We start from the raw sequence: 25,300 nt of genomic DNA, 5'->3' as shown, positions 1-25,300 counted from the left end.
TTTTTATTTATTTATTTGAGTTCGTATTTTTTTTTACGTGGTTTCTTCGTTTTATTTGGTTGTGTTTTGAGTAGTTTTTAATTCGTATTCAGCTTTGCCTTGCTAAATAAACCAAATAACTAATATTTGAGTACCATTCTTTCAGCTATCAACTGCAGGCTGTGAAACATGGAAAAGCCACAAACATTGATCAACCAACAACATCCATGCTTTTAAGAATGTTCAAGGAATTCAAACTGATTGACCACTCAATCTACTCAAATTTTCTCATCTTGGGGCTTGGTATACACTAGATCGGAATCCTCTTCAGGACTAAAAGACGAAGTCTATATCGGTCTGGCTCCCCTCTCTTTCCCCTTCGAAAAAATAATAATGCTAATAATAGGGGATAAAGGTCAAAAAGAAGTGATCAGGGCTTGGTGGCTGCAACCATTAAGACTTGAATCATAGAAGCCTGTCAAAAAAAAAAAAAAAAAAAAATCTCAGTCAATTAAAAAAATAAAATGATACCCTTGAAATAAATGGAGACATTGGCTGAGTGGAGCGAGAAGAAAGGGAGGAAATGAGCCAGAAAAGACCAATCGCGTAAGAATCCATGTGTCTTTTGATCGATACCCCCATGATGAGACCACACCTTAAATCTAAAAAAGGTCGGCAATGGAAACTTTGGATACTTCTTATAAGCTGTGGGCTGAAAATGGTCGAGAGATAAGATTGGGGTCGAATTACGTGGAGTTCCTTCTAAATGTTGGTGCTAACTGATGTGGTTTAATACCAAAGGATGGTGAAGATGGTTGTTTGCAGGTTAACTGATGTATGTCTTTGCTTGAGGACAAGCAAATGTTCAAGTCTGGGGGAATTGATGTGTCTAGGTTTTTGGTGCTTGTTTATATATTTTTTATTATATTTTTCTCGATTATTTGTAGTTTTTCGTTCGTGTTTCAGGTATATAGGTGATTGAGCGCGTTAGGAACCATTGGCATGTGCATACTGGAATTTCAAGGGATTTTCATGTCCATCTGAAGGGGTTATAGCGCAGAACGAACAACGGATCGAACCGAGATGCGAAGAAAAAGAAGAGAAAAAGAACCCATCGATCGATGGGTTTTTCAATGAAAACCCATCTATCGATGCATCCTCGCTGTGTCCAGCTTCACCCACGTTCTCCACTTCACCTACTGCATCCACTCGTCTTTCATGATTATGTTGGAGCCTTTGTCGAAAAGGAGGGTCCATGGCCGATTATAAATAGGGAGGACGAGCTCCATAAGAAATCATCCATCTACACACCATCTTAGAGATCAAATCTTGAGAGAAAATAGATTTGTGAGTGTTTTTCTAGTTTGAAGATTTGTTTGAGTTTGAAGTTTGTAGAAGAAGAAGAGAATCCCTTTCTCTTCCCAAAGAAGCTTCTAAACCTTCTTGTTTTCTTTATTTTCTTTTATAATGTCAATTATGAATTCTGTTTTTGGTTCCATGTGTGAGTAATCTACTAGTTAGGCTAGGGTGATTCAAAGGAATCCATGAATCCATGAAACTGATGTGTTAAAAAAGGGGTAAATCATTTGGTTCTTCATCTAGGTTGATCTTAAAGCTTGAATTAGAAGGTACACCTAGTTCATGATCATTAGGAAGTTCAACACACCAAAAGTGATAGTTAAACTCCTGAAAAGAATCTAGATGAGCAAGTGATGCAGCGTCATCCTACTTCTTCTTGGCTTTCGTGTTTACTCTATTTTCCTTTTTTTAAAGTTTACTTATTTGTTTCGAGCTTTATCTCCTTTTCTTGTCATAGAAGATAAGGAAAACTTATGATCCTTATTCTTTAGGGTTTTACTTATTATTTACTATATATATCGATGCCTTAGGTGTTGTAAGGGCACGACTTATTTGATTAATAAACAGAGCTTTTATAAACTCTAAACCTTGTTCTCAGATAGAGCTTGACTCTCAACGATCTCAAGAAGGCACGTTTCCTAGGTATTCTCAGAATCAATAGGCTACTTGCGTTATAAGTAACCTCAGGTTACACCAGTTGGTATCAGAGCCAGGCGGTTTTGATTTCTTAATCAAGACTTCTTACGATCTTTGCTATCCACCTATCTCCGGTTACTCTTTACCTCGATCGTCATTATCATGCCCCCACGTAAGCAAACGCCCGAAGAATTACAAGAGGAGCTTCGCAATACTCTTGAAACCTTCACGGCTTCGCTTCACGATACTCTCATACAGGCCGTTGAAACTGCTCTGACGACAGTGCTTCAACGTCAACAAAACAACCCACAGGCCAACATTGCTCATCGTCATCCTCGTGCCGACGATTCAGATGAAGATTTGGCAGAAAATCTTTTTACCGATGGCAACCAACAGGAACAACGTAACCACGATCGTATCGCCGCTCCAGCTGATCACCAAATCAACAGACGCGAAGTTCAGCCTGAAGAAAGACAATGGGAAAGAGGGTTTCGGATTGAGATTCCCGAATTTAACGGCAATCTTAGCACATAAGAATTTTTGGATTGGCTTAGTGCGATCGAGGAAATTCTAGAGTTCAAACGCATTCCAGAAGACCAGTGTGTTCCTTTAATCGCTTCCCGTTTCAAAAACAGAGAAATGGCATGGTGGCAACAGATTAAAGAATCGCGACGACGAGCGGGAAAACCTCGCATTGATACTTGGGAGCGTCTCAAAAAGCATATGCGAAGGGCTTTTCTCCCTTACAACTACGAGCGCACTCTCTACAACAAACTCCAAGCTCTGCGTCAGGGTGGTCGGACAGTGGACGAGTATGCAATAGACTTCTTCCACATGGTGTCCCGAACAGCACTTGTTGAAACAGAGGAACAACTCGTCTCACGTTTTATAGGGGGTCTTCGCTATCAAATTCAAATCGCCTTACAGCAGTTCAATCCTCTCACAGTCTCTGAAGCTCACAAACATGCATTGGCTATGGAAATTCAATACCGTTCAACTTGGAACACAGGAAACTCGAGGAATCGATCGACGACTCAAGCCGTCGACTCCAACACAACGACTAGTTCGGATGCATCTCCATCTCGGCCGGCCGTAGCTCGTACTGGTACTAATACACCAACAGACGGGATTGTTCAAACTCGTCCTGCACGAACAGGTGCTCTTCGTTGTTTTACTTGCGGTGAGACAGGACATAGGCAAACGGCGTGTCCAAATCAGCACAAACGAGGGTTGCTGAACCAAGACACCAACCTTGATGAAGAACCTAAGTATGATCAATATGACTCGGACACTCTGGCGGAGGACGAGATCGAGTATATTGCAGGGGACACAGGAGCACATGCCTTGATAGTACGACGAAACTGCTTGCTTCCGCGCTCTACTCAAGAATCATGGTTGCGAACAACTCTGTTTCGCTCCACTTGCACTATTAATGGTAAAATATGCAAACTCATCATTGATTCAGGGAGTTGCACAAATGTAATCTCTACAATTGCGGTCAAGAAGCTAGACCTCAAGACCATGGTTCACCCGTCACCGTATAAACTTGCATGGCTCAACAAGGGAACGGAAATAACTGTATCACGTCAAGTGATGATCTCCTTCTCCATTGGTGGTTATCTTGACTCTGTTTGTTGTGACATTGTCCCGATGGACGCATGTCATCTTCTTCTTGGTCGACCTTGGCAATACGACAAGGACGCGACTCACCGTGACAAAACTAATACCTATAGTTTTGAATTTAAGGGTCGCACAATTACGTTGCGTCCATCTCCGGAACCGTCGGCAGTGGACGAGTTACCGGCAACAAGTACTTCATCACCGACACCTGCAACACCAGCTCGCACTCTTCTCACTCTTCCCAAGGCGGAATTCGAAAAACACTTACGCGAGACTGACGTGGTATGGGCACTGGTCGCTTCTCCTGTGACATCGGACCCGAGTAGCGTGGTCCCTAAGGCATTTGACTCTTTGCTAGACAGCTTTGCCGATGTCTTTCCGAGTGATCTTCCCACCGGTCTCCCTCCTTTGTGCGATATTCAACACCACATTGATCTCATGCCCAATGCTACGCTTCCAAATCGACCTCATTATCGGATGAGCCCTCAAGAACATGATGAGTTGCGTCGCCAGGTCGAGGAGCTTCTAGCTAAGGGTCACATACGCGAAAGTCTTAGTCCTGCAGCAGTTCCGGCACTCTTAATTCCCAAGAAAGACGGTTCATGGCGTATGTGCGTTGATAGTAGAGCAATTAACAAAATAACTGTACGCTACCGTTTCCCAATTCCGAGGCTTGACGACCTATTAGACCAAATTGGTCGTGCTTCCATCTTCTCTAAACTAGATCTTAAGAGCGGTTACCATCAGATTCGCATTCGTCCAGGTGATGAGCGGAAAACTGCTTTTAAAACTCGTGAGGGTTTGTTTGAGTGGTTAGTCATGCCATTCGGTCTTTCGAACGCACCTAGCACATTCATGCGAGTCATGAATCAAGCCCTCCGGCCTTTCATTGGCAAATGTGTTGTCGTGTACTTCGACGACATCCTCGTCTTTAGTGAGACGTTGGGCAGCCATCTTAACCACCTCCGTGATGTCCTTCAAGTGTTGCGACAGCAAGAACTCTTCGCGGCAAGAAAGAAGTGTGTGTTTGGCACGTCGCAAGTCCTTTTCTTAGGATACATTATCTCAGCCGACGGTCTACAAGTTGATCCTAGCAAGATCGAAGCTATCAAATCGTGGCCCATTCCACGAACTATAACAGAGGTGCGAAGTTTCCATGGTCTCGCGTCCTTTTACCGGCGTTTCGTGAGGAATTTCAGCGCATTAACAGCACCACTGACTGATTGCATGAAAGGATCAACATTCTTGTGGACTACAGCAGCCGAGACAGCTTTTCAAACTATCAAAGAACACTTGATCTCGGCTCCAATATTAGCTTTACCAGATTTCTCAACGGTATTTGAGTTGCATTGTGATGCTTGTAAAGCAGGCATTGGCGCAGTCCTTAGTCAACAAGGACGTCCAATTGCTTACTATAGTGAGAAGACTGCAGGCTCGCGTGCACGATACAGTACTTATGATGTGGAGTTTTATGCCATTGTCCAAGCAATCCGACATTGGCGTCACTATCTTTTTCATCAGGAGTTTATTCTTTTTACAGACCATGACGCCTTAAAACATTTAGATAGTCAGTCCAAGATATCATCTCGCCATGCTTCTTGGATTGCCTACCTCCAACAGTTTACTTTCGTCATACGTCATCAGTCGGGAAAAATAAATAAAGTAGCAGACGCCCTCAGCCACCGCCACACGTTACTTGCTTCGTTTCACACAACGGTCCCTGGTCTTGCTTCTATCGCGGAGCTATACGCCACAGACGCCTACTTTGGACGGATTTGGTGTGAAGTTCAGTCTCATAGTCGGACAGATTATGTCATTACCGATGGATTCTTGTTTCGCGGGGACAAATTATGCATCCCAGAGGGTAGTTGGCGTTTGCGTATCATTCAAGAGGTCCATAATGAAGGACATATGGGACGCGACCGGACTCTTAAGATGGTCCTCGACTCATATTATTGGCCTTCGGTGCGACGTGACGTGGTTCGCTTTGTGGAGCGATGTGTAGTTTGCCAGACATCAAAGGGTCATGCATCGAATGGAGGATTATATATGCCTTTGCCTATTCCTACACAGCCATGGACAGATATTAGTATGGACTTCGTTCTCGGTCTCCCTCGTACTCAACGCGGCTTCGATTCCATATTTGTTGTGGTGGATCGTTTCTCGAAAATGGCTCACTTCGTGCCTTGCAAAAAAACAACAGATGCGGTCATGGTAGCTCAACTTTTCTTCCGTGATATATACCGACTTCATGGTCTGCCATTATCTATTGTTTCGGATAGAGATTCGCGGTTCCTCAGTCATTTTTGGCTTTCTCTTTGGAAGCTTCTGCGTACGAGTCTTGATATGAGTTCTGCTTATCACCCCCAGTCGGATGGTCAGACAGAAGTAATCAATCGATCTTTAGGTGATATGCTTCGTTGTTTGGTCGGCAGTAATATTCGTACATGGGATTCTATTTTGTGTCAGGCTGAGTTCGCTTTCAATCATGCTGTAAATCGGAGCACTTCTTACAGTCCCATTCGTGTGGTTTATGGTATCGTTCCTAGAGGCCCGATTGATCTTGGTTTGGTCCCTGACGCTACACGTGATCATGGTGAGGCTATTGACTTTGTGGCCAATGTTTCTCATATCCATCAGCTGGTCCATGACAATTTGAAGATCACGTCTGCAAAGTATAAGGAAGCTGCAGATTGTCATCGTCGTGACGTTCAATTCAACGTTGGCGATAAGGTTTGGGCTATCTTAACAAAAGAACGCTTTCGACCTCATGAATACAACAAGTTGAAGGCACGTAAGATTGGTCCATTGGAGATTTTGGAGAAGATAAATGCCAACGCATATCGTTTGATGTTACCAGCGAATATAAGGTGTTCTGATGTCTTTAATGTGAAACATTTGGTTCCCTATGTGCCGCAGGATGAGCCCGAAGATTCGAGGGCGAATCTTTTCTTACCCCGGGGGACCTGATGCAGCGTCATCCTACTTCTTCTTGGCTTTCGTGTTTACTCTATTTTCCTTTTCTTAAAGTTTACTTATTTGTTTCGAGCTTTATCTCCTTTTCTTGTCATAGAAGATAAGGAAAACTTATGATCCTTATTCTTTAGGGTTTTACTTATTATTTACTATATATATCGATGCCTTAGGTGTTGTAAGGGCACGACTTATTTGATTAATAAACAGAGCTTTTATAAACTCTAAACCTTGTTCTCGGATAGAGCTTGACTCTCAACGATCTCAAGAAGGCACGTTTCCTAGGTATTCTCAGAATCAATAGGCTACTTGCGTTATAAGTAACCTCAGGTTACACCAGCAAGTCTTCGTAACCAACGAGAGTTGTTGTTATGGAATTTGTGAACAAATCGAACCTGTTAAAATGCATGTTTAGAATTATGAATATGGCGAGAGTTGACATTTAAGATTCTAAAACATAGGATTTAGTACTGCGAGAGTAGGCTAAATTATTTAAGCTGTTTGAGTTCAAGAACGGTTCTAAAACATACCTCTTGTTTAATGTTTGTTTCTCGATTTATGTCATTCCCGAGAATTACCCGATGCCTAACGTTTTAATCTATAATTTAAATTTCATTTTAATTTATTTACAAGTTGTGACAATTAAAAGCTACCAAACAAACAATCATTTTCGTTCTAGCTTGACTTTACTCTAATAGATTCATAGTGTAACTTTGGTCTCTGTGGAATTCGATCCCTAAATACTACTGCGCACTACCGTGCACTTGCGGTTGGTTTTAGTGGTAAAACCTGAGCACATCAGAAATACCACAGATTATGTCAAGTCCTGCCGTATATGGACATGATTTGAACTTTTCAAAGCTGATGGAGATGCAAGAGTCAACATCCATGTCTGGCTATGGTCTGTCCCCATTTAATCAAGAATCAGCCACCTCAAACTCCACAGCAGAGTTTTCTTCTTAGTCATTGGAGTATCAAAGGCTGTGAGCATATTGCCTTTTATCTTGAATTAACTTCAGACTCCATATCATTAAAAGTTGTTTGAAACCTTACGTTGGAATATAATTTATGCTTACCATGAAAATTCCTAGTGTTTAATCCTGGTCAGATCATATCTGGTCACGATATCTTTCTATCTCCCTGCGTATAAAAGCTGCTGAAATCTATTTTCCAAAGTTGATAATGAAACATGCATGAAGCTGTAGGCTGTAACTGTTCACTATTGCAGATTGAACAATAATTGTGCTCAATAAATGAAGCTCGTACAATACTCCTTTATCATCTTTGGCTACAACTGTAACGCTGCTCTGTACTAGCAGACTAGGGGACGACCAAGACCCTAAACGTAAATAATACGAAATATTTCATTTTTACAAAGTTCAATTAAAAACACTTCCCTTTCATAATTATTTTAGCTCTTCTTCTTGTTGGTAAAGATTGTGACTAACCAACCAAGTCCACATAATCTATATCGATGATGTGGATCGTCTTCTTCTTCTTCATCATCATTACAAGCTCTTCACCAGCTCTCCATCCAGATGAACGTATTAAATCAAAATCTTGATTCTTGTAAATATTTTGTTTCTTATATGAACTTGATAACTTGTGCAGTGCATGCGCTTGAGGAGATAGCTACTACACTTGGTATAAAGAGAGTGAACCTAAGTTACAAAGACCCATGCGGTTCACGAAGTCTAATGATCATAAAACAAGTTGATTGGAATCCGGAGGTGAACAACACCATTGCTTGTGATTGTAGCTTCAACAACAACATGACATGTCATATTACAGAATTGTGAGTGTTAATTTTTTTTCTTTTTTTTTCTTTTTTTTTCACTCTCTTATTTACTTCTTTAGTTTGCTTTAATATCGACAAATGCAGAAGTCTAGTGAATTTAACTCTTGTGGGAAAAGTTCCACCTGAGTTAGCCAAGCTTCGACATCTCCGGTCAATGTAAGTCCAAATATTTAACAAATTTAACAAACCTTTTTACGTCAAGTAGAAGTAGAGGGTGAAGAAGATCTTATGTGCGATAGGTTAAAGAGAAAGTATGTTCACGTGGGCCGAAAATGTAGGATGTATGTATAATCCAAAAAAAAAAAGTATGTTCATGAGTCAGACTTAGGAGTTTAGTGGGAGTTAGATTTTTGTTGATTGTTAGAATTCTTAAATTCTATTAAGCTCTGGCACAAAATAAGAATCTGTCTTTCCAATGCATAAATGGTTGGGATTTTATATCTTCATCGTTTTTGGTAAAATCAAGTCCACCATGTAGTTCTTCCGTTGATAGATTCTAACAATTTTTAAAAGTCAAGTCCTATTAGTTTATAGATTTTACATTCTACTAAAATATAGTATCGTTGGTTTGATGAATTTGTTATTCAAAATGTTGTTTTTATTGATTTTATAGTTATGTTTATATTCAGCATTGTTAGAATACTTCATATCCATTGGACTATAAAACTTGTTATTTTTTGACTGATTATAAAACTTGTTATGACATAAATTTTAATGCATCTTCTAAATATACAACACTTTCTACAAATTTAACAAAATTGTATAAAGAAATAACATCTCAATGAAAAATTAATATTTTTTTTGTGTCAAAGATTTCCTTTCATAAACTCAGAACTGAGTAATAAAAAAACATAGTTTGGATACAACACTCATTGTGAAAGCAACAACAAAACAAGTGGCTGCTCATTTATTAAAAGTACAAGATAGTGGAGTGAAAAGAGTGACAAGGTTTCTGAAAAGAAGACCTGTGAACTTAATCATGTCCAGCCATGAACGCATGGCAGAGAAAAGGACAATAGAGTCCAAAGTTAACTGAAGACTTGAGAGACTACGAGTCTTTGCTGATTGAAGAGCTTCAATCATTTTTCCAGCTTCGTTGGCAAGGGACGAACCTGCGCTCAAACTGATAGAGGAGCCTTGGGAGTCACGGGCTTCCCCCTTTCCATAGATAGACCACCCAAAACCTCCAATTTTAAAAGCTTTAAACCACATTCCATTCACCAAATCAGTAGGAAGGATTTTAACATGAACAGTTGGGGACCTTACAGCTACAAAAACAGAGGCAACAAAGCCATGCTTTATGAAGTCTGAAAGCTATGAAGAAGACCACCACTGCCAACTAAGTAAACCTGAAATAATTGAAACCAAAACCACGAAGGCAAAGGTCCAAATAACCTCATACTTGGGTAAGAAACTGGTACACCACAGTGTAATATCCTCGTACTGAGGTAAATAAAGTTTTATGAAGAAACCCACAAAGCCTGCAACATCCCCAAACTGAGGTAAAAAGAGCATCAAAAAGAGCAAAACATCCTCATTCCAGAGTAAAAAGAGACTCCTATTGAGATAATTAAAACTGATATTCAACGGGGGGATGTGAGATGAGGTCAGGCTGAGAGGGAGGACTCCGATATTACCGTATCGATACCCAGAGCTCTCACTGAAACCTAAGCCAAACTGCAAGCCCGTAGACAAATCCGACACAGGAATCGCCTTCACCTTAACGGTGACTCTGAAAATAATGAAGCTTGATGACAGAGCGGACAAGTCAACAAACTTAAAGAACATGATAGAGCTTGAGTCAGCATTGGGTGATAGGCGCTGAGCATCAGGTGGTGGAGGTTTAATCCCATCGGAGCAGTCAAGTTCCCGTGCGAGATGGACTCTCAGAGCTTCTTTCCGATTTGGTGAAGCGAAGACACAGTGCGGCGGAGGAACGAGCACATGGCTGATGGTTACTCTTTCTAAGTGAGGAAGGCGATAGACCCACGGTGGTGAAGTCGTTTCAGTCGGGGTATAGACCCAAGATGGTTGCGGAGTATAGACCAATTGCCGGCCAAGATCAATGATACTCATATCCGCCTTATCCCGAAAGTTCACAGCCCCAAGACGGTTGCGGAGTATAGACCAATTGCTTTGTGCAATGTATACTACAAGATCATCTCTAAGATCTTGACAAAGAGAATCAAACCGCTACTCTCCACCATCATATCAGAGAATCAATCGGCTTTTGTTCCCGAGAGAGCGATTTCGGACAATGTCCTCATTACCCACGAGGTGTTGCACTATCTCAAAACATGCAAGGCAGCAAAGAGATGTTCCATGGCGGTTAAAACCGACATGAGTAAAGCATACGACAGACTTGAGTGGGATTTCATCAAACTGGTCCTACAACGACTAGGTTTCCATCCGAAGGTGGTTAGATGGATAGTACAATGTGTCTCCACTGTTACATACTCTTTCCTCATCAACGGCTCGCCTAGAGGAAGAGTCACACCGAGCCGCGGCATCCGTCAAGGAGATCCGCTCTCACCATACTTATTCATTTTGTGTAGTGAGGTACTCTCGGGTCTGTGTAACAAAGCACAAGAGGAGGGATCTCTTAAAGGGATCCGGGTAGCTCGAGGGACTCCTCGACTCAATCACCTCCTTTTCGCGGATGACACAATGTTTTTCCTTCGAGCTAGCAAGGAAAACGCTGATGCATTGAGCAAGCTGCTTAAACGTTATGAGGAAGCATCGGGACAATATATCAGCACGGCCAAATCGTCAATCACATTCTCGCGGAGGACCCCGAGGACTTTAAAAACAGTGGTTCAAGATGCCCTTTCAATCCAAAAGGAGGGGGGTATTGGAAAATACCTCGGACTGCCAGAACACTTCGGCAGATCAAAACGAGATCTCTTCTCATCCATTGTAGATAGGATAAAGCAGAAGGCAAAAGGCTGGTCTAATAGATTCCTATCAACAGCCGGGAAAATGACAATGCTCAAAAGTGTGCTCTCAGCGGTTCCTTCCCATGCTATGTCTTGTTTCCAGCTCCCAGTCTCTCTTTGTAAAAGAATCCAATCAGCGCTCACTAGATTCTGGTGGGATAACTGCGACGGAAGCAGCAAAATGGCATGGATCGCTTGGTCCAAGCTAATCCGACCCAAGGAGCAAGGAGGGCTCGACTTCAGAGATATTCAAAGTTTCAATGAAGCTTTCTTGGCAAAAATCAGCTGGAGAATCATCAACAAACCAGATAGCCTGCTAGGAAGAATTTTAATTGGAAAGTACTGTTCCACCAAAGATTTCTTGGTAGTAACAGCAAAGACTGCTATCTCACATGGTTGGCGTGGAATCTTGGTAGGAAGGGACATCATCCTTAAGAGCGCAGGCTGGGAAGTGGGAAATGGGGAAAGTATCAACATTTGGGAGAAGCCTTGGCTCAGCATCACTTCCCCACTACGGCCGATGGGACCACCCCCAGAATAATTCCAAAACCTAACAGTGGCTGATCTTCTACTACCGTCTACACGGGAATGGAATCGGAACATGATCCAGAGAATTCTCCCATTTGAGGAACATAGAATTTTGGCAATCAAACCTAGTCTCACGGGGGCTCCGGATAAGCTCTCATGGCTGAACACAACCTCAGGCGAGTACTCTACAAAAACGGGCTACGCGGTTGCTCTCTCTAACCGAGACACGGAACTGGAACTCTCGCAGGCGGACGCTTCATATGAGTGGAGGAAGAATGTATGGAACTTAAAGATCTCTCCAAAAGTCAAACTGTTTGTGTGGAAAGCAATACACGGGGCCATCCCAGCTGGAGAAGCACTCAGAGCTCGTCAGATCAATGTGGAGGGAAAATGCAAGAGATGCAATCTTCCTGAAACTATAGATCATCTGTTCTTGCACTGCTCCTTTGCGAAACAGGTCTGGACATCAGCCCCTGTTTTTCCTAGTATTGAGTACAGCGAATCTATAGCTTTGAGGAGTATATGGAACAAATTTATAAGCAAGAAAAACTTACCTCCCACTGGCATATTCGAAGGACACTTAGCTCCTTGGATCTTATGGCAAATCTGGATTGCTAGGAACAAGCTTGTTTTTAATGACAGGATCTTCACCGCCGAGGAAACGCTCTCAAAGGCAGTGGCTTGTGCTCGCGAATGGGCCACCAGCCAAATTTCACACCCACAGTCTGCCCGGACTCCGCCATCTTCAGTTACAAATCCTATGGATTGCGCCATGATAAAAACTGATGTTGCTTGGAATGAAAGTTTGAATATTGCAGGACTACGGTGGACGATTGCCTCGCAAGACAGAAGCTCGTCATTCTCCTCCCCTGCTCACCATGTGAGCTCGCCGGTAGTCGCTGAAGGCTTAGCAGTTCGCGAAGCGGTCCTGAAGTGCAGGGAACTGGGCTTAGCTCGGATCAGAATCGAATCGGACTCAGCGGTCTTAATCAAAGCCCTGCAGACAGAAGCATCCCTCGCTGGTCTTTATGGAATTCTAACTGATATCCTCTCAGTTACCTCCTCTTTTGATTTCGTTTCTTTTAAATGGATCTCTCGAGACAACAATGTTGTTGCAGACACCCTAGCAAAACAGAGTTTATCTTTTGAACTTGGCTTAATTGCCCCACCTACCTTTGGTTGAATGTTTTAATGCAAGTGTGTTTCAAAAAAAAAAAAAAACTCAGAACTGAGTAATCAAAAAACATAGTTTGGATACAAAAACATAGTTTGGATACAACACTCATTGTGAAAGCAACAACAAAACAAGTGGCTGCGCATTTATTAAAAGTACAAGATAGTGGACTGAAAAGAGTGACAAGGTTTCTGAAAAGAAGACCTGTGATCTTAATCATGTCCAGCCATGAACGCATGGCAGAAAAAAGGACAATAGAGTCCAAAGTTAACTGAAGACTTGAGAGACTACGAGTCTTTGCTGATTGAAGAGCTTCAATCATTTTTCCAGCTTCGTTGGCAAGGGACGAACCTGCGCTCAAACTGATAGAGTAGCCTTGGGAGTCACGGGCTTCCCCCTTTCCATAGATAGACCACCCAAAACCTCCAATTTTAAAAGCTTTAAACCACATTCCATTCACCAAATCAGTCGGAAGGATTTTAACATGAACAGTTGGGGACCTTACAGCTACAAACACAGAGGCAACAAAGCCATGCTTTATGAAGTCTGAAAGCTGTGAAGAAGACCACCACTGCCAACTAAGTAAACCTGAAATAATTGAAACCAAAACCACAAAGGCAAAGGTCCAAATAACCTCATACTTGGGTAAGAAACTGGTACACCATAGTGTAATATCCTCATACTGAGGTAAATAAAGTTTTATGAAGAAACCCACAAAGCCTGTAACATCCCGAAACTGAGGTAAAAAAAGCATCAAAAAGAGCAAAACATCCTCATTCCAGAGTAAAAAGAGACTCCTATTGAGATAATTAAAACTGATATTCAACGGGGGGATGTGAGCTGAGGTCAGGCTGAGAGGGAGGACTCCGATATTACCGTATCGATACCCAGAGCTCTCACTGAAACCTAAGCCAAACCGCAAGCCCATAGACAAATCCGACACAGGAATCGCCTTCACCTTAACGGTGACTCTGAAAATAATGAAGCTTGATGACAGAGCGGACAAGTCAACAAACTTAAAGAACATGATAGAGCTTGAGTCAGCATTGGGTGATAGGCGCTGAGCATCAGGTGGTGGAGGTTTAATCCCATCGGAGCAGTCAAGTTCCCGTGCGAGATGGATTCTCGGAGCTTCTTTCCGATTTGGTGAAGCGAAGACACAGTGCGGCGGAGGAACGAGCACACGGCTGACGGTTACTCTTTCTAAGTGAGGAATGCGATAGACCCACGGTGGTGAAGTCGTTTCAGTCGGGGGAGATGGAGATGCGGTGGAGGAGAGCCGACCAGATCTTGTAAGTTCAGCATCCACGGTGAGAGGAGGAGCGGTGGCGACGGTAAGACGAGGAATGGTGGCGACAGGAGAAAGCCGAACAGATCCGGTGAGCTCACCCACGGACTGAGTAGATCCGGTACATTTGTACGTGCGGAGGGAGACAAGCTTGAGGCCATAGATCTGAAGCTCAATATTGGAGCTTATGAAAATCATCTTTAAAGCTTCTTGACACACAACTCTGGAGCGTGAGGTCACAGAGTCGTCAAGGTTGCGGTGAAGGCGAGACGAGGTGAAGCTTGAGCAAGGTGACCGGATCTCCTTGGAGAAGAGACACATACCGGTACGAAACAGAGACGAGAGCTTGATAACAACGAAGGAGGAAACAGAGGAGGAGCAGAGGATGAACAGAGGTGAAGAAGATGATGAATAAAGGCGACGCCGGCGAGCCTCGACTCCACCGGCGTCAGAAAACGACGAACGAAACGGCGCCTCGATGTCTGTGCCTGGGAGAGAGCTAGGGCGCTTCTTTTTATCCTCTAATGAAAAATTAATATAATCCCTCCAAATCAACCTAACTCTATCAAAATCTAAGACCCACTAGTTTCTATGGATTTTGCTACATATATTTCTATTTTTACTACAAAAACTCACTATTAAAAGTTAAAACCAAGACAAGAAAGAAAGAAACGGTTTTCAGCATTGATTTTGTTCACTGTGTCTTGATTAGTCTTGTATTGAGGTTGAATTTAGGGGTTTAAGGGGTGCTTCATTTCGGGTCGTGAAGTGAAGTTATCTCATTGGGCTGATTATACAATGATGTTGATTAAGAAGCGCTGGATCTAAGTAGTGATTCAGGGTCATTCTATAGATCGCATTATTGTAATCGTGGTATAATCTCGAGTGAGGTTAAAGTCTGTATCAAAATGTTGGTGAATGAAAGTTGTTGATGAGTCAAAAAAAAAAAAACAGACAAGAAATAAAGAAAGAAAAAAGGATTTGCTGGGTAGTTTTAAAGTTTAAAACTTGATTGATCAACAAAACGTCTGTAGCCACTAGCCATAGTATCTACAAAGAGAAACATAACAAAAGTTTCTTACGAGTTTTTTTCTCTTACTTGTAGCGACTTATCCGCCAACTACCTTACTGGCACGATTCCACCCGAGTGGGTTTCAATGCCATATCTCACTTTCATGTTAGCTCCCTCTCTTTGTCTCACTCTGATGCTTCATCTTCATGATTTACGAATAACTTTGAATATTCTCGCAGCTGGCTCTGCGGGAATCGTTTGTCTGGGAATTTACCAACTTGGTTGCAAAACTTCAAGAATCTGAAATTCTTGTACGTCTCTGAATGTCTTCCACTTCTGTGGCTTTTGATTAGTAATTTCAAGCTTATAACTTTCAAATTAAAATTAATTGGTGATAAGTGGATTGGCTCTGACCCTTTATATATTAGTTAATTATTTTTCCAATTACCAACTAGTACTTCATTCATTAATACTCTCCTCATGTTCAACTGTGGAAAGACATCTACGGAGTGGCCAATATTGGGTGGTTCTGATGCATGTTAAACTATCCGAGTTTAACATGGTATCAGAGCCACTAAGTCTAACTATTAAAAGAAGTTTAGACTCTACATACACTATTATAATTCAGACCAAAAAGTGGCTTGTGCTCTCGGACTCGATAATGTTGGTCTGTGAGATTAATGGTTTGAAGGGCTATTATTTTGAGGGATGGTATTTGGATTATGTAGAGATTAATGGATCATAAGTTTTAGTGTTTAAAGAGTGTGTGAATATAAGCTCCTACATCAAAAGTTTGAGTGAGACGTAAATACTATATAAAGGATTTGGACTATTTTATTTATCGTCAGTTGGTTTAAGTTGGAAGTCCAAGAAATTTAATATTGATTCAACTGATATTGTGGTGATGAAATTTTCAGAGGGGTTGAAGGCAACCAGTTCTCTGGTACGATTCCTGATGAGCTTGGTAACTTGACCAAGCTTGTAAAATTGTAAGATAATCTTTGGCTTTGCAGATATTCAAATCAGTTTTGATATTTTGTATCTAAATTTTTGGTTTAATGCCAAAAATGTACAGTGGTAGATCTTATCTGAAACTTGGTTTTGCAGGCATCTTGCATCTAATCGATTTACAGGAAGCTTGCCAATCACTCTCGCTCGACTAGTAAACCTTGAACGACTGTAAGTTGTTGTCTTCCTTTGAAATGATAAGTTTCAAACGATTTTTGACTATTTTTGACATTGTTTATGACCACCTAGATTGAACTGAAACATAATTTAAAGCTTTTTTTTTTTTAACATTGGCTTTCTTGCAGAACACTTATTATATATACTTCGTAGTATATGTAGTTTGGTTGTGAAATTGATCTTGACACTTTCCAAACGCATACTCTTTAGTTAAGCATGTGGAAAGAATAGTCCAGAAAATCATATTTAGTTGTTTGTAGGTTTTTTTTTATATGTTACAAAAAAGTTGTTTGTTTTTATTTCTGCAGTTGGATAAGTGACAACAAGTTTAGTGGAACCATCCCAGCATATATTGGCAAGTGGTCTCGGCTCAGAAAGCTGTACGTAAGCTTTGTCCCTTCATTGCTAATTTTTAATTTCTCCTTGTGTTTCTGCTTAAGTGCCGTCTAACATGTATCAATAATGGTCAGCAGATCTCTACACGCGAGTGGACTGAAAGGACCTTTTCCTGATGCAGTGGCCTGCCTAGAAAATCTCATTGATCTGTAACTGACTTATCTTATCATAGATTAGCAAAAGGACAACTGAACTCATGTTTTAAGGATTTTATATATATATATATATATTTTCATATGCGCAGGAGAATAAGTGATACCACTGGGATAAACTCATTTCCAATTCTAACCAGCAAAGTCATTGAAACCCTGTAATTTATTTTTCCACCTAAACTTATTGTTTATTAGAAATTTTCAAACTAATGGTATATCTGTTCTGTGTTCCAGGATTTTGAGGAATGTAGGTTTGTCTGGTCCAATTCCTTCTTACATCTGGAATTTGCCAAACCTAACTAGGCTGTAAGTTCTTTGTCATTTCTGCGTTTAAATGCCTTGAATATACAATTTGTTTGTTTACAAGTATGTCACAGCTAAAACGTATATTTAACCAGGGTTATTTAACCATATACCAAAGAATATTGATTTACAAGTTGTTTAACGCAGAGATTTATCGTTTAACAAGTTGACTGGTGAAGTTCAGGACATACAAAAAGCACCAAAACTTACGCATACGTAAGTTGTTACAATCTAAGATTTGGGTATGTTAATCCAAGATTGAGAATCATTGGTTTTCTTTCAGCTATCTGACTGGCAACATGCTTTCCGGAAACGTTGAGTCTGCTTTTTTAATCAACAACAAACCTAATATGTACGTTTGACCTGCTTGTATGGCTTGAAAAAACTTGCCATGCATGCCAACTAATATTCTTCTCGGTTCTCTACAGAGATCTCTCTTATAACAATTTCTCTTGGTCATCTAGTTGTCAAGAAAAGAGGTATGAACATGAAATGGAACATCTTTAAATCTTATATTTTATAACCTGATAATGTTGAAGTTTCTGTTGAATCAGTAACATTAACACATACCGGAGCTCAATTTTGAAGAATAATTTGTAAGAACAAGAATGGATTATATTTTTGAATGGTTTGAATGTTTGTTGCTATATGAGATACCTAAATGTTTTTATCGTTTGTTCATACAGAACTGGCCTTCTTCCATGCGCTGGTCCAGTCAACTGCAAGACCTGTAAGTACATGCATTCTTTTTTTTTTGTCAGCATACATGCATTAATTCAATATTGACATAATGTTTTTTGTTAAATCCCACTCTTTCTACTCATTGTTGATTGTAGATCAGCGATCAATACATATAAACTGTGGTGGAGAAGATATAAAGATTAAAAACTCTTTCGGTAAAATCACTTATCAAGCAGACAACAGTAAAACCATGGCCGTAACAAATCATCACCAGGAAAACTGGGGAATCAGCAACACAGGTGACTTCACCGATGATGTAAGTGATGATGACACGTTCATCATTTCAACTAGTTTAAGACTATCTAAAGATTCTCCCCATCTCTATAAAACCGCGCGTCGATCTGCTCTCTCTCTGGTTTACTATGCATTTTGCTTGGAAAATGGAGCCTACAATGTGAAACTCCATTTTATGGAGATCCAGTTTTCAGAGAAAGAAGTATACAGTCGTATAGGCAGACGCATATTTGATGTTTATGTTCAGGTAAAGTGTCACTATATTTGATTACAGAACTCCTTTAATCAAGCGTGGAAGATTAAAGTACATTTCCTTTTGTCTTTTCTCTCCCATATTAGGGGAAATTGTTTTTGAGGGATTTTAATATCAAAGAGGAGGCTAATGGGACTCTGAAACCTGTTGTGAAAGAACTGAAAGCTAATGTGACAGACCATTTGTTAGAGATTCGGTTGTATTGGGCCGGGAAAGGGACAACCCTCATTCCCAGCAGAGGAAACTATGGTCCTCTTATCTCTGCTATCTCCTTGTGTCACAGTAAGTACCCCCTTATTCTCTGCTGCAGCAACTTTACTCCTTTACATTCAGTTTTCTTACTCTGAAGTGTCCACAACTTCAAATTATCTCCATCATCTTCTTTACACTGGTCCACACCTCCTACTGACAATATTCATCTCTTGAAATTTCAGGTCTGGAACCACGATGTGGAGGTTCTTACACAAAAGAAAATTTATTTCTGTAGATTGGTTTTTATATATACATATTTATACTTTCTAGTGTCTCATTTGCAGCGGAGAGAATAAAACATCACATTAGTTATCCCCTAATCTTGGGGGCAACAGGTTCTTTGGTAACAATTACTCTCTTAGCTGTGGGAATATATGCTCGGAGAAGACGCCTAAAATACAATAACACAAGAAAACGAGGTACCAGAGTATGAATCCATTTATGTTTAGTTGTTAGCATTACTAATGATTTTCTACTGGACATATGATCACAATAGATCTGAGAGCACATGGTTTGGAAACTGTTTGCTTTACATGGAGGCAACTGCAAGCTGCAACGAACAATTTTGATCAAGCCAACAAACTTGGAGAAGGAGGTTTCGGTTCTGTATTCAAAGTATACTAAAACTAGAACACATGCCAAGTTTTTCTCAAGAATTTATATGGCTGTTTATTTGGTTTCTGATATGAGAAACATAATATGCAGGGAGAGCTGTCAGATGGAACTATCATAGCAGTGAAGCAGCTTTCTTCCAAGTCATGCCAAGGAAACCGTGAGTTTGTGAATGAGATAGGCATGATCTCTGGTCTCAATCATCCAAACCTTGTCAAGCTTTATGGATGCTGTGTAGAGAAGAATCAATTGCTTCTCGTGTATGAGTACATGGAAAATAACTCCCTTGCTCTTGTGCTGTCTGGTAAATAAAAGTTATTCAGCTTTTCTTTACGTTTTTACATGTCATCACATGTTAAGTGACATCATTTCTCTTTGGTTTGCCAGGTAAGAGCTCCATGAAACTGGACTGGAAAGCAAGACAGAAAATATGTGTGGGAATCGCAAGAGGGCTAGAGTTCCTCCATGAAGGATCGATGATCAGAATGGTTCACCGTGACATCAAAACTCCTAATGTGCTTCTAGATGCTGACTTAAATGCAAAGATATCTGACTTTGGATTGGCTAGAATCCATGAAGAAGAACACACTCACATTAGCACCAAAGTTGCAGGAACCATGTTAGTACAGAACATAAAACAAACATCACAAAAAACTTATCTCAGTCTTGTCTTTTTTTGTAACTTAGGGGATATATGGCTCCTGAATATGTACTATGGGGTCAACTAACGGAGAAAGCAGACGTGTATAGCTTCGGAGTTGTGGCAATGGAGATTGTTAGTGGCAAGAGTAATACTAAACACAAGGGAACTGCTGATCACATCTCACTTCTTAATTGGGTAACCTTTCTCTTTTGTCCCTTTGATGTCTACAAGTTTTCTTTAGTGAAACATCTTTTTGTTTTACATGGAAACTCAGGCGCTGTCACTGCATCAGAAAGGGAACATACTGGAGGTTGTAGATCCAATTCTTGAAGGTCATTTCGATAGAAAAGAAGCGGTGAGGATGATCAATGTTGCTCTTGTTTGCACAAACTCATCTCCAGCGTTGAGACCAACAATGTCAGAGGCCGTGAAAATGCTGGAGGGAGTAATCGAGCTAACACAGGTTTCGTCAGATCCTGGTATATACGGAGACGACTGGAGCTTGTTAAAGCTGAGAGACATTGATGATACACATGGAAGCTCGAGCACGTCTGGTGTGACCGATCAAACAAGAACAACAACGAAATCCTCTGTTTTTGGTTGTGATCTCTACCCATTATACCCTGAATCCATGACCCTAAACTCCACAGTAGAGTATCATTCCTCATCACTGTAATATCAAAAGCTTTTACTCAGACGGTAGATTAAACCGTTAGATTAACTCTCTCTACACTAGTGTGAAAGGGTCGCATTTCACACCATTTCATTTTTCTTATAACATGTGTATTTTGGCCTTAATTGTTTAATTCTCTCTACATGTTCACACCATTTCATTTCACTGTAATATGAAAAGTAAAAGAAAAGTTCCAGAAGTTCTTAATTCTTCTGGTTTACAGCATAGTTTTGCTAAATTTTAAAAAAAAAGTCCACTCAAATCCATTGCATAACCATAATTCTCCAAGTAATCTAAAACCTCTACAGCATCTCTAGAATTACCTTGATTTTTATACTGAATTGAATGTCTCTCAATAGTAATATCTCGAACAAGACTTGATGAAGAAACTGTTGTGTGTTTTCCAACCATCGGATAGCGTTGCCCATGGGTCTAGAGAAAGAAGACATTGAGCACCGAAGGGTGGATGAACATTGCATTGCACTTCCACTCTTGTGAAAACACACAAACAAAGACACAAAAGACATTTGAAGGCAACAAATGATCATTGTCGAGTCAAAACCTAATAAGAATATCGCATTGGCAAAATTAACATTTTCTACAATTCTAGTGTCTAATTTAATTTTGATTTGACGTAGTTCCCAAGTTAAAATATAGATTTGATTTTTTTTTGTTTGCTAAAAGCATCTCCAACCCAAGACCTTATTTTAAATGGAGCAAAACTTCAAAATGAAGATTTGAGGGTTGATTACTCCAACCATAAAAAAATCTTTAAAATTTTATTTATTTGCATTATAGCTCTTGACATTAACAAAAGTTACTAATAATGATAAAACTTCACAAATACATATAAAACATACTCTTTTAATATACTATACAACACACAATATTACAATATTATATAATAAAAATAATATAAATTACATATAATAATAAAACAACACATACACACAAATTTTAGAAAGTTACATATAACATGCCAAATTACTTAAGCATTATTTCCTTGAGATATGTAATATTTAAGTGTTTATTTTTTTTTTCAAATTTGTTTAATGTGTTATTTTGTGTGAGCTTTATTTAATGTATCTTTCTATTATATGAACTTTATTTTAATGTTATGTAATATTTATTTTATCTTATTTTGGTGTATTTAAGTTATTATAAATAAAGTTACTAGATATATTTGTAAAAGAAAATAATTGTAAAGAATAAAAAGAAAATAAATAGTAATTTTGAGGATTTGAAGTTGGGTTGGAAAGACTAAAATTTCATTGAGGTTTAAAGTTTGGGTTGGAAATGCTGTAAACCGGATCGGTCAAGGCCAGAGCGACAGGTAATCTCTAGACGCAGCGTTTTGAAGCAAGGTCGTGAAATTCACTCTAACCACCAATTTCAGGGATTCTTTGTGTGTGTTGGGGACTTTGAGAGCCATTCACTCAAACACACAGAGACAAGAGGAAGAGAGACATGAAGACTGCCTTTCTCACTAAACTCTCTCTTCAACTCTAAATCAGGTTTCTTCCTCTTCTGTTTCTTTCCGTGTTTCTATTTTCCTTGAAAGCATCCCTTTTGTTTCGTATCTTTGATCTCCACTTTTCTGGGTTTCATGGCTACTGATTAAATAAAATTACAATGCGTAGATGATTCCAAGTTCCTCGTATCATCATATGTTTTAGATTTTTTTTGGAAAATTCGTATAGTATTGACAGTCACACATTTGGTTTTACTTAGAGAAAGTTAGATATGATTCAAGCCTTAGCTCTAAAGTTAGATGCTTCAAGCCTCGGTCTTATTAATAACCCAAGGATTTGGTAAAAAGTTTATGACTTTCTATGATTTTAGAAGTTGTGTAACTGAGCTTCCTACAAAAAGTGACTCTCTTTTCTTTTTTTTTTTGTTCAGAATATTGTCAGGTGGCAAAACAAAACCCAATGGCTATGGTGGTTTCTGGTGGAAAGATGCCACTTCACGCCAATGCTCTTCCTCTAAGTATCATCAACACCAAAACAAGAGTCCGACCTGCAGCATCCTCGTTTCCGCTATTCTCACCCGCTCCTCACAGTCACAGCCCTTCCAGCTCCCTCTCCATCCGCTTCAAGCCCTTGCAGCATGTTTCCCGGTCTCTCTCCGTGGTATCTTCTGTTCTGTCAGAGGACAGAGCTACTGGAGTTAGTGGCTCTGGGGGGACAGATGCATTCAAGCTGACATACTTGGAGGTAAGGGTTGCCTTCACAGAATCACATGGACAACTTCAATAATTCCATAAGCATATGTTGACATGTCTTTGTTTTGGGAGTTAGGGAAATAGCTGGCTATGGGAAACCGGTGGATTCAGAATCTTGGTTGATCCCATTCTTGTGGGTAATTTGGACTTTGGAATCCCATGGCTCTATGATGCTGCCAAGAGATTTTTGAAGGGCTTCAAGGTAACACTTGTTCTCTATTCATATCATAAAATAGCTGAGATCTCTCCCAATGAATCTGTTTTGCATTGTTAGTTTCATCATCTTATCTCTCATTGTGTTTGTAAGTTTCCAAGACTTTATATTTAATTTAATGCAGCTTGATGATCTCCCTGAAGTTGATTGCCTGCTCATAACTCAAAGCCTTGATGACCATTGTCATCTAAACACCCTCAGGCCACTTTCCAAGAAATCTCCTGACGTAAAAGTTATTGCAACTCCAAATGCTAAGCCTTTGCTGGATCCTCTTTTCAGAAATGTGAGGGACTTGTTTCGTATCTCCTAGTCTCATTTCTTCATCCCTATGCTAATTTAAATGAGAAAGATTGATTCAATGTGGTTTAGGTAACTTATCTGGAACCTGGAGAGAGCTACGAGCTAAATGCAAGAAACGGTTCTAAGGTTCGAGTCAAAGCCACAGCAGGACCTGTCCTCGGTCCACCATGGCAACGCCCTGAAAACGGGTAAAAAAAAGAACTCTCATCAAGCTACCAACCTCGTTATGGATATTGATTTATATTTCTGTTTTGTCCTCAGGTATCTTCTTGCTTCCCCTGAAGATCAGATATCTCTCTACTACGAACCGCATTGTGTATGCAACATGGAACTTCTGAAGAATGAAAGAGCCGACATTGTAATCACACCGGTCATCAAACAACTTCTCCCACAATTTACTCTAGTTTCTGGCCAAGAAGACGCTGTCCAGCTCGCCAAAATCTTAAAAGCCAAGTAAAATAATCATCTCGCTCTCTTTGGTTTATCCATGTAGTCTCAAGAAAATGTATATAGCACTCTTGCATTACTTGGACTGTAGGTTTATTGTGCCGATGCAAAACGGAGATCTTGATGCAAAGGGGATTTTAGCAAGTATTATTAAGAAAGAAGGAACGATAGAGTCATTTAAGGTGCAGCTTTCTTAACCAAAATATGGAAACATAATCAATGTTTTGTTTTATTTAAGACCAATAATGGTGATAATGGCTTGTGGATGCAGGACCTATTGGCAAGAGAGCTTCCCAAAGCTCAAGTGTTGGAGCCCATAGCAGGCGTGCCGCTAGAGATCTTGCCTCCAACGTCAGACGTTTAGAATGTAACGGTTACATGAACATGAAGATACACACATGTATATATTAGGCATTTTGTTGTTTTATTTTTCTGTAATGAACGATGATTAAATATTTGGGAAATTGGGCCATATAGCCACACAAAAAAGCATAATTCACGTAATAGCTATTTACCCTACCAGGCATATACACGCCGTGATATATACATATAAATATTGTAATATCCCTTGCATCAACCGGTCTAACCTACTAAAAAAAATAAAAAAAAATTAATTATTAACCTCCAAAAGTAAATCGTGGTTACCGTCGATGGTTTGTTCCATCTCTTCGAGCTCACCGTTTTGTTCCACATCGTCGACAGCGTCGGGTCGTTGGCCTTCTCTGAGTTTATTCCTTCTAAAATCTTCACCGCCACCATCGTCCCCAATTCTGAAATTGAGTGCGAAAAGACATCGTTACAGATCCAAGTGCTCCGAACCTATTTCAGATTTTAATTTTATTCAAAATATTATAACTATATATTGTAGTTTACATTTGGGTTTGATTTTAGTGATTGGATTTTAGGGTTTATTATTTAGGAATTAGGGTAATGTTCAATATTTAGGGGTTGTGAATGGAGTCACAATCTAACTTCGACCATGTGGAATAGAACATTCAATGTATACGTATGTGGTCAATGATATATACTATTTCAGATTTTAATTTTATTCAAAATATTATAACTATATATTATAGTTTACATTTGGGTTTGTGTTTAGTGATTGGAATTTAGGGTTTAGTATTTAGGAGTTGGAATAATGTTTAATATTTAGGAGTTGTGTATGGAGTTATAATACTATACTATTTTGGCATGTGGAATAAAACATCAGTGCATATGTATGTGGTCAATAAACGTATGACGTGCATGAGTCCTTCTCTTTCATGTGAAATAGTTTCTAGGCACACTTAGCCATATATTATATGGATTACGTGGATACATAAAGAATTTTTTTACCGAGTAATGGCGAAGAGAAAGGGTATAACCGGA

The 25,300-nt window shown here is 39.9% G+C and overlaps 2 protein-coding genes across 5 annotated transcripts; both read left to right on the top strand.

Moving 5' to 3' along the window:
- Nucleotides 1-7,829: 7,829 nt before the first annotated feature.
- LOC106389381 (probable LRR receptor-like serine/threonine-protein kinase At1g29720) lies at nucleotides 7,830-20,946 on the top strand. Of its 3 annotated transcripts, XM_022698507.2 has the most exons (25): nucleotides 7,830-8,111; nucleotides 8,179-8,362; nucleotides 8,450-8,521; nucleotides 15,397-15,468; nucleotides 15,543-15,614; nucleotides 16,221-16,292; nucleotides 16,411-16,482; nucleotides 16,797-16,868; nucleotides 16,962-17,033; nucleotides 17,129-17,194; nucleotides 17,271-17,342; nucleotides 17,487-17,555; nucleotides 17,623-17,691; nucleotides 17,768-17,818; nucleotides 17,894-17,935; nucleotides 18,026-18,069; nucleotides 18,176-18,561; nucleotides 18,654-18,849; nucleotides 19,002-19,022; nucleotides 19,104-19,238; nucleotides 19,316-19,434; nucleotides 19,525-19,735; nucleotides 19,819-20,050; nucleotides 20,119-20,269; nucleotides 20,349-20,946. In XM_022698507.2, exons 1-25 carry the CDS (start codon nucleotides 8,042-8,044, stop codon nucleotides 20,748-20,750), a joined length of 3,024 nt encoding a protein of 1,007 aa, XP_022554228.1. In that variant the 5' UTR covers nucleotides 7,830-8,041; the 3' UTR covers nucleotides 20,751-20,946. The 3 variants fall into 3 exon arrangements, with proteins under 3 accessions (XP_022554228.1, XP_048606237.1, XP_048606239.1); XM_048750280.1 differs by having other exon boundaries at nucleotides 7,956-8,362; XM_048750282.1 differs by lacking the exons at nucleotides 15,397-15,468; nucleotides 15,543-15,614 and having other exon boundaries at nucleotides 7,956-8,362.
- Nucleotides 20,947-22,033: 1,087 nt separating this feature from the next.
- On the top strand, nucleotides 22,034-24,436 carry LOC111204239. Of its 2 annotated transcripts, none has more exons than XM_022698509.2 (8): nucleotides 22,034-22,261; nucleotides 22,650-22,963; nucleotides 23,048-23,173; nucleotides 23,310-23,468; nucleotides 23,555-23,673; nucleotides 23,747-23,938; nucleotides 24,024-24,114; nucleotides 24,204-24,436. In XM_022698509.2, the coding sequence occupies exons 2-8, from the start codon at nucleotides 22,679-22,681 to the stop codon at nucleotides 24,294-24,296; spliced, it is 1,065 nt and encodes a 354-aa protein (XP_022554230.1). In that variant the 5' UTR covers nucleotides 22,034-22,261; nucleotides 22,650-22,678; the 3' UTR covers nucleotides 24,297-24,436. The 2 variants fall into 2 exon arrangements, with proteins under 2 accessions (XP_022554230.1, XP_022554229.1); XM_022698508.2 differs by having other exon boundaries at nucleotides 22,238-22,558.
- The last annotated feature ends 864 nt before the right edge of the window (nucleotides 24,437-25,300 follow it).

This window comes from Brassica napus, chromosome C3 (assembly GCF_020379485.1).
Source record: "Brassica napus cultivar Da-Ae chromosome C3, Da-Ae, whole genome shotgun sequence".
In the NCBI taxonomy this organism is placed as follows: Eukaryota; Viridiplantae; Streptophyta; class Magnoliopsida; order Brassicales; family Brassicaceae; genus Brassica; species Brassica napus.
Note: the sequence above shows the minus strand (reverse complement) of the source record. Positions and strands in the feature narration are given on the sequence as shown.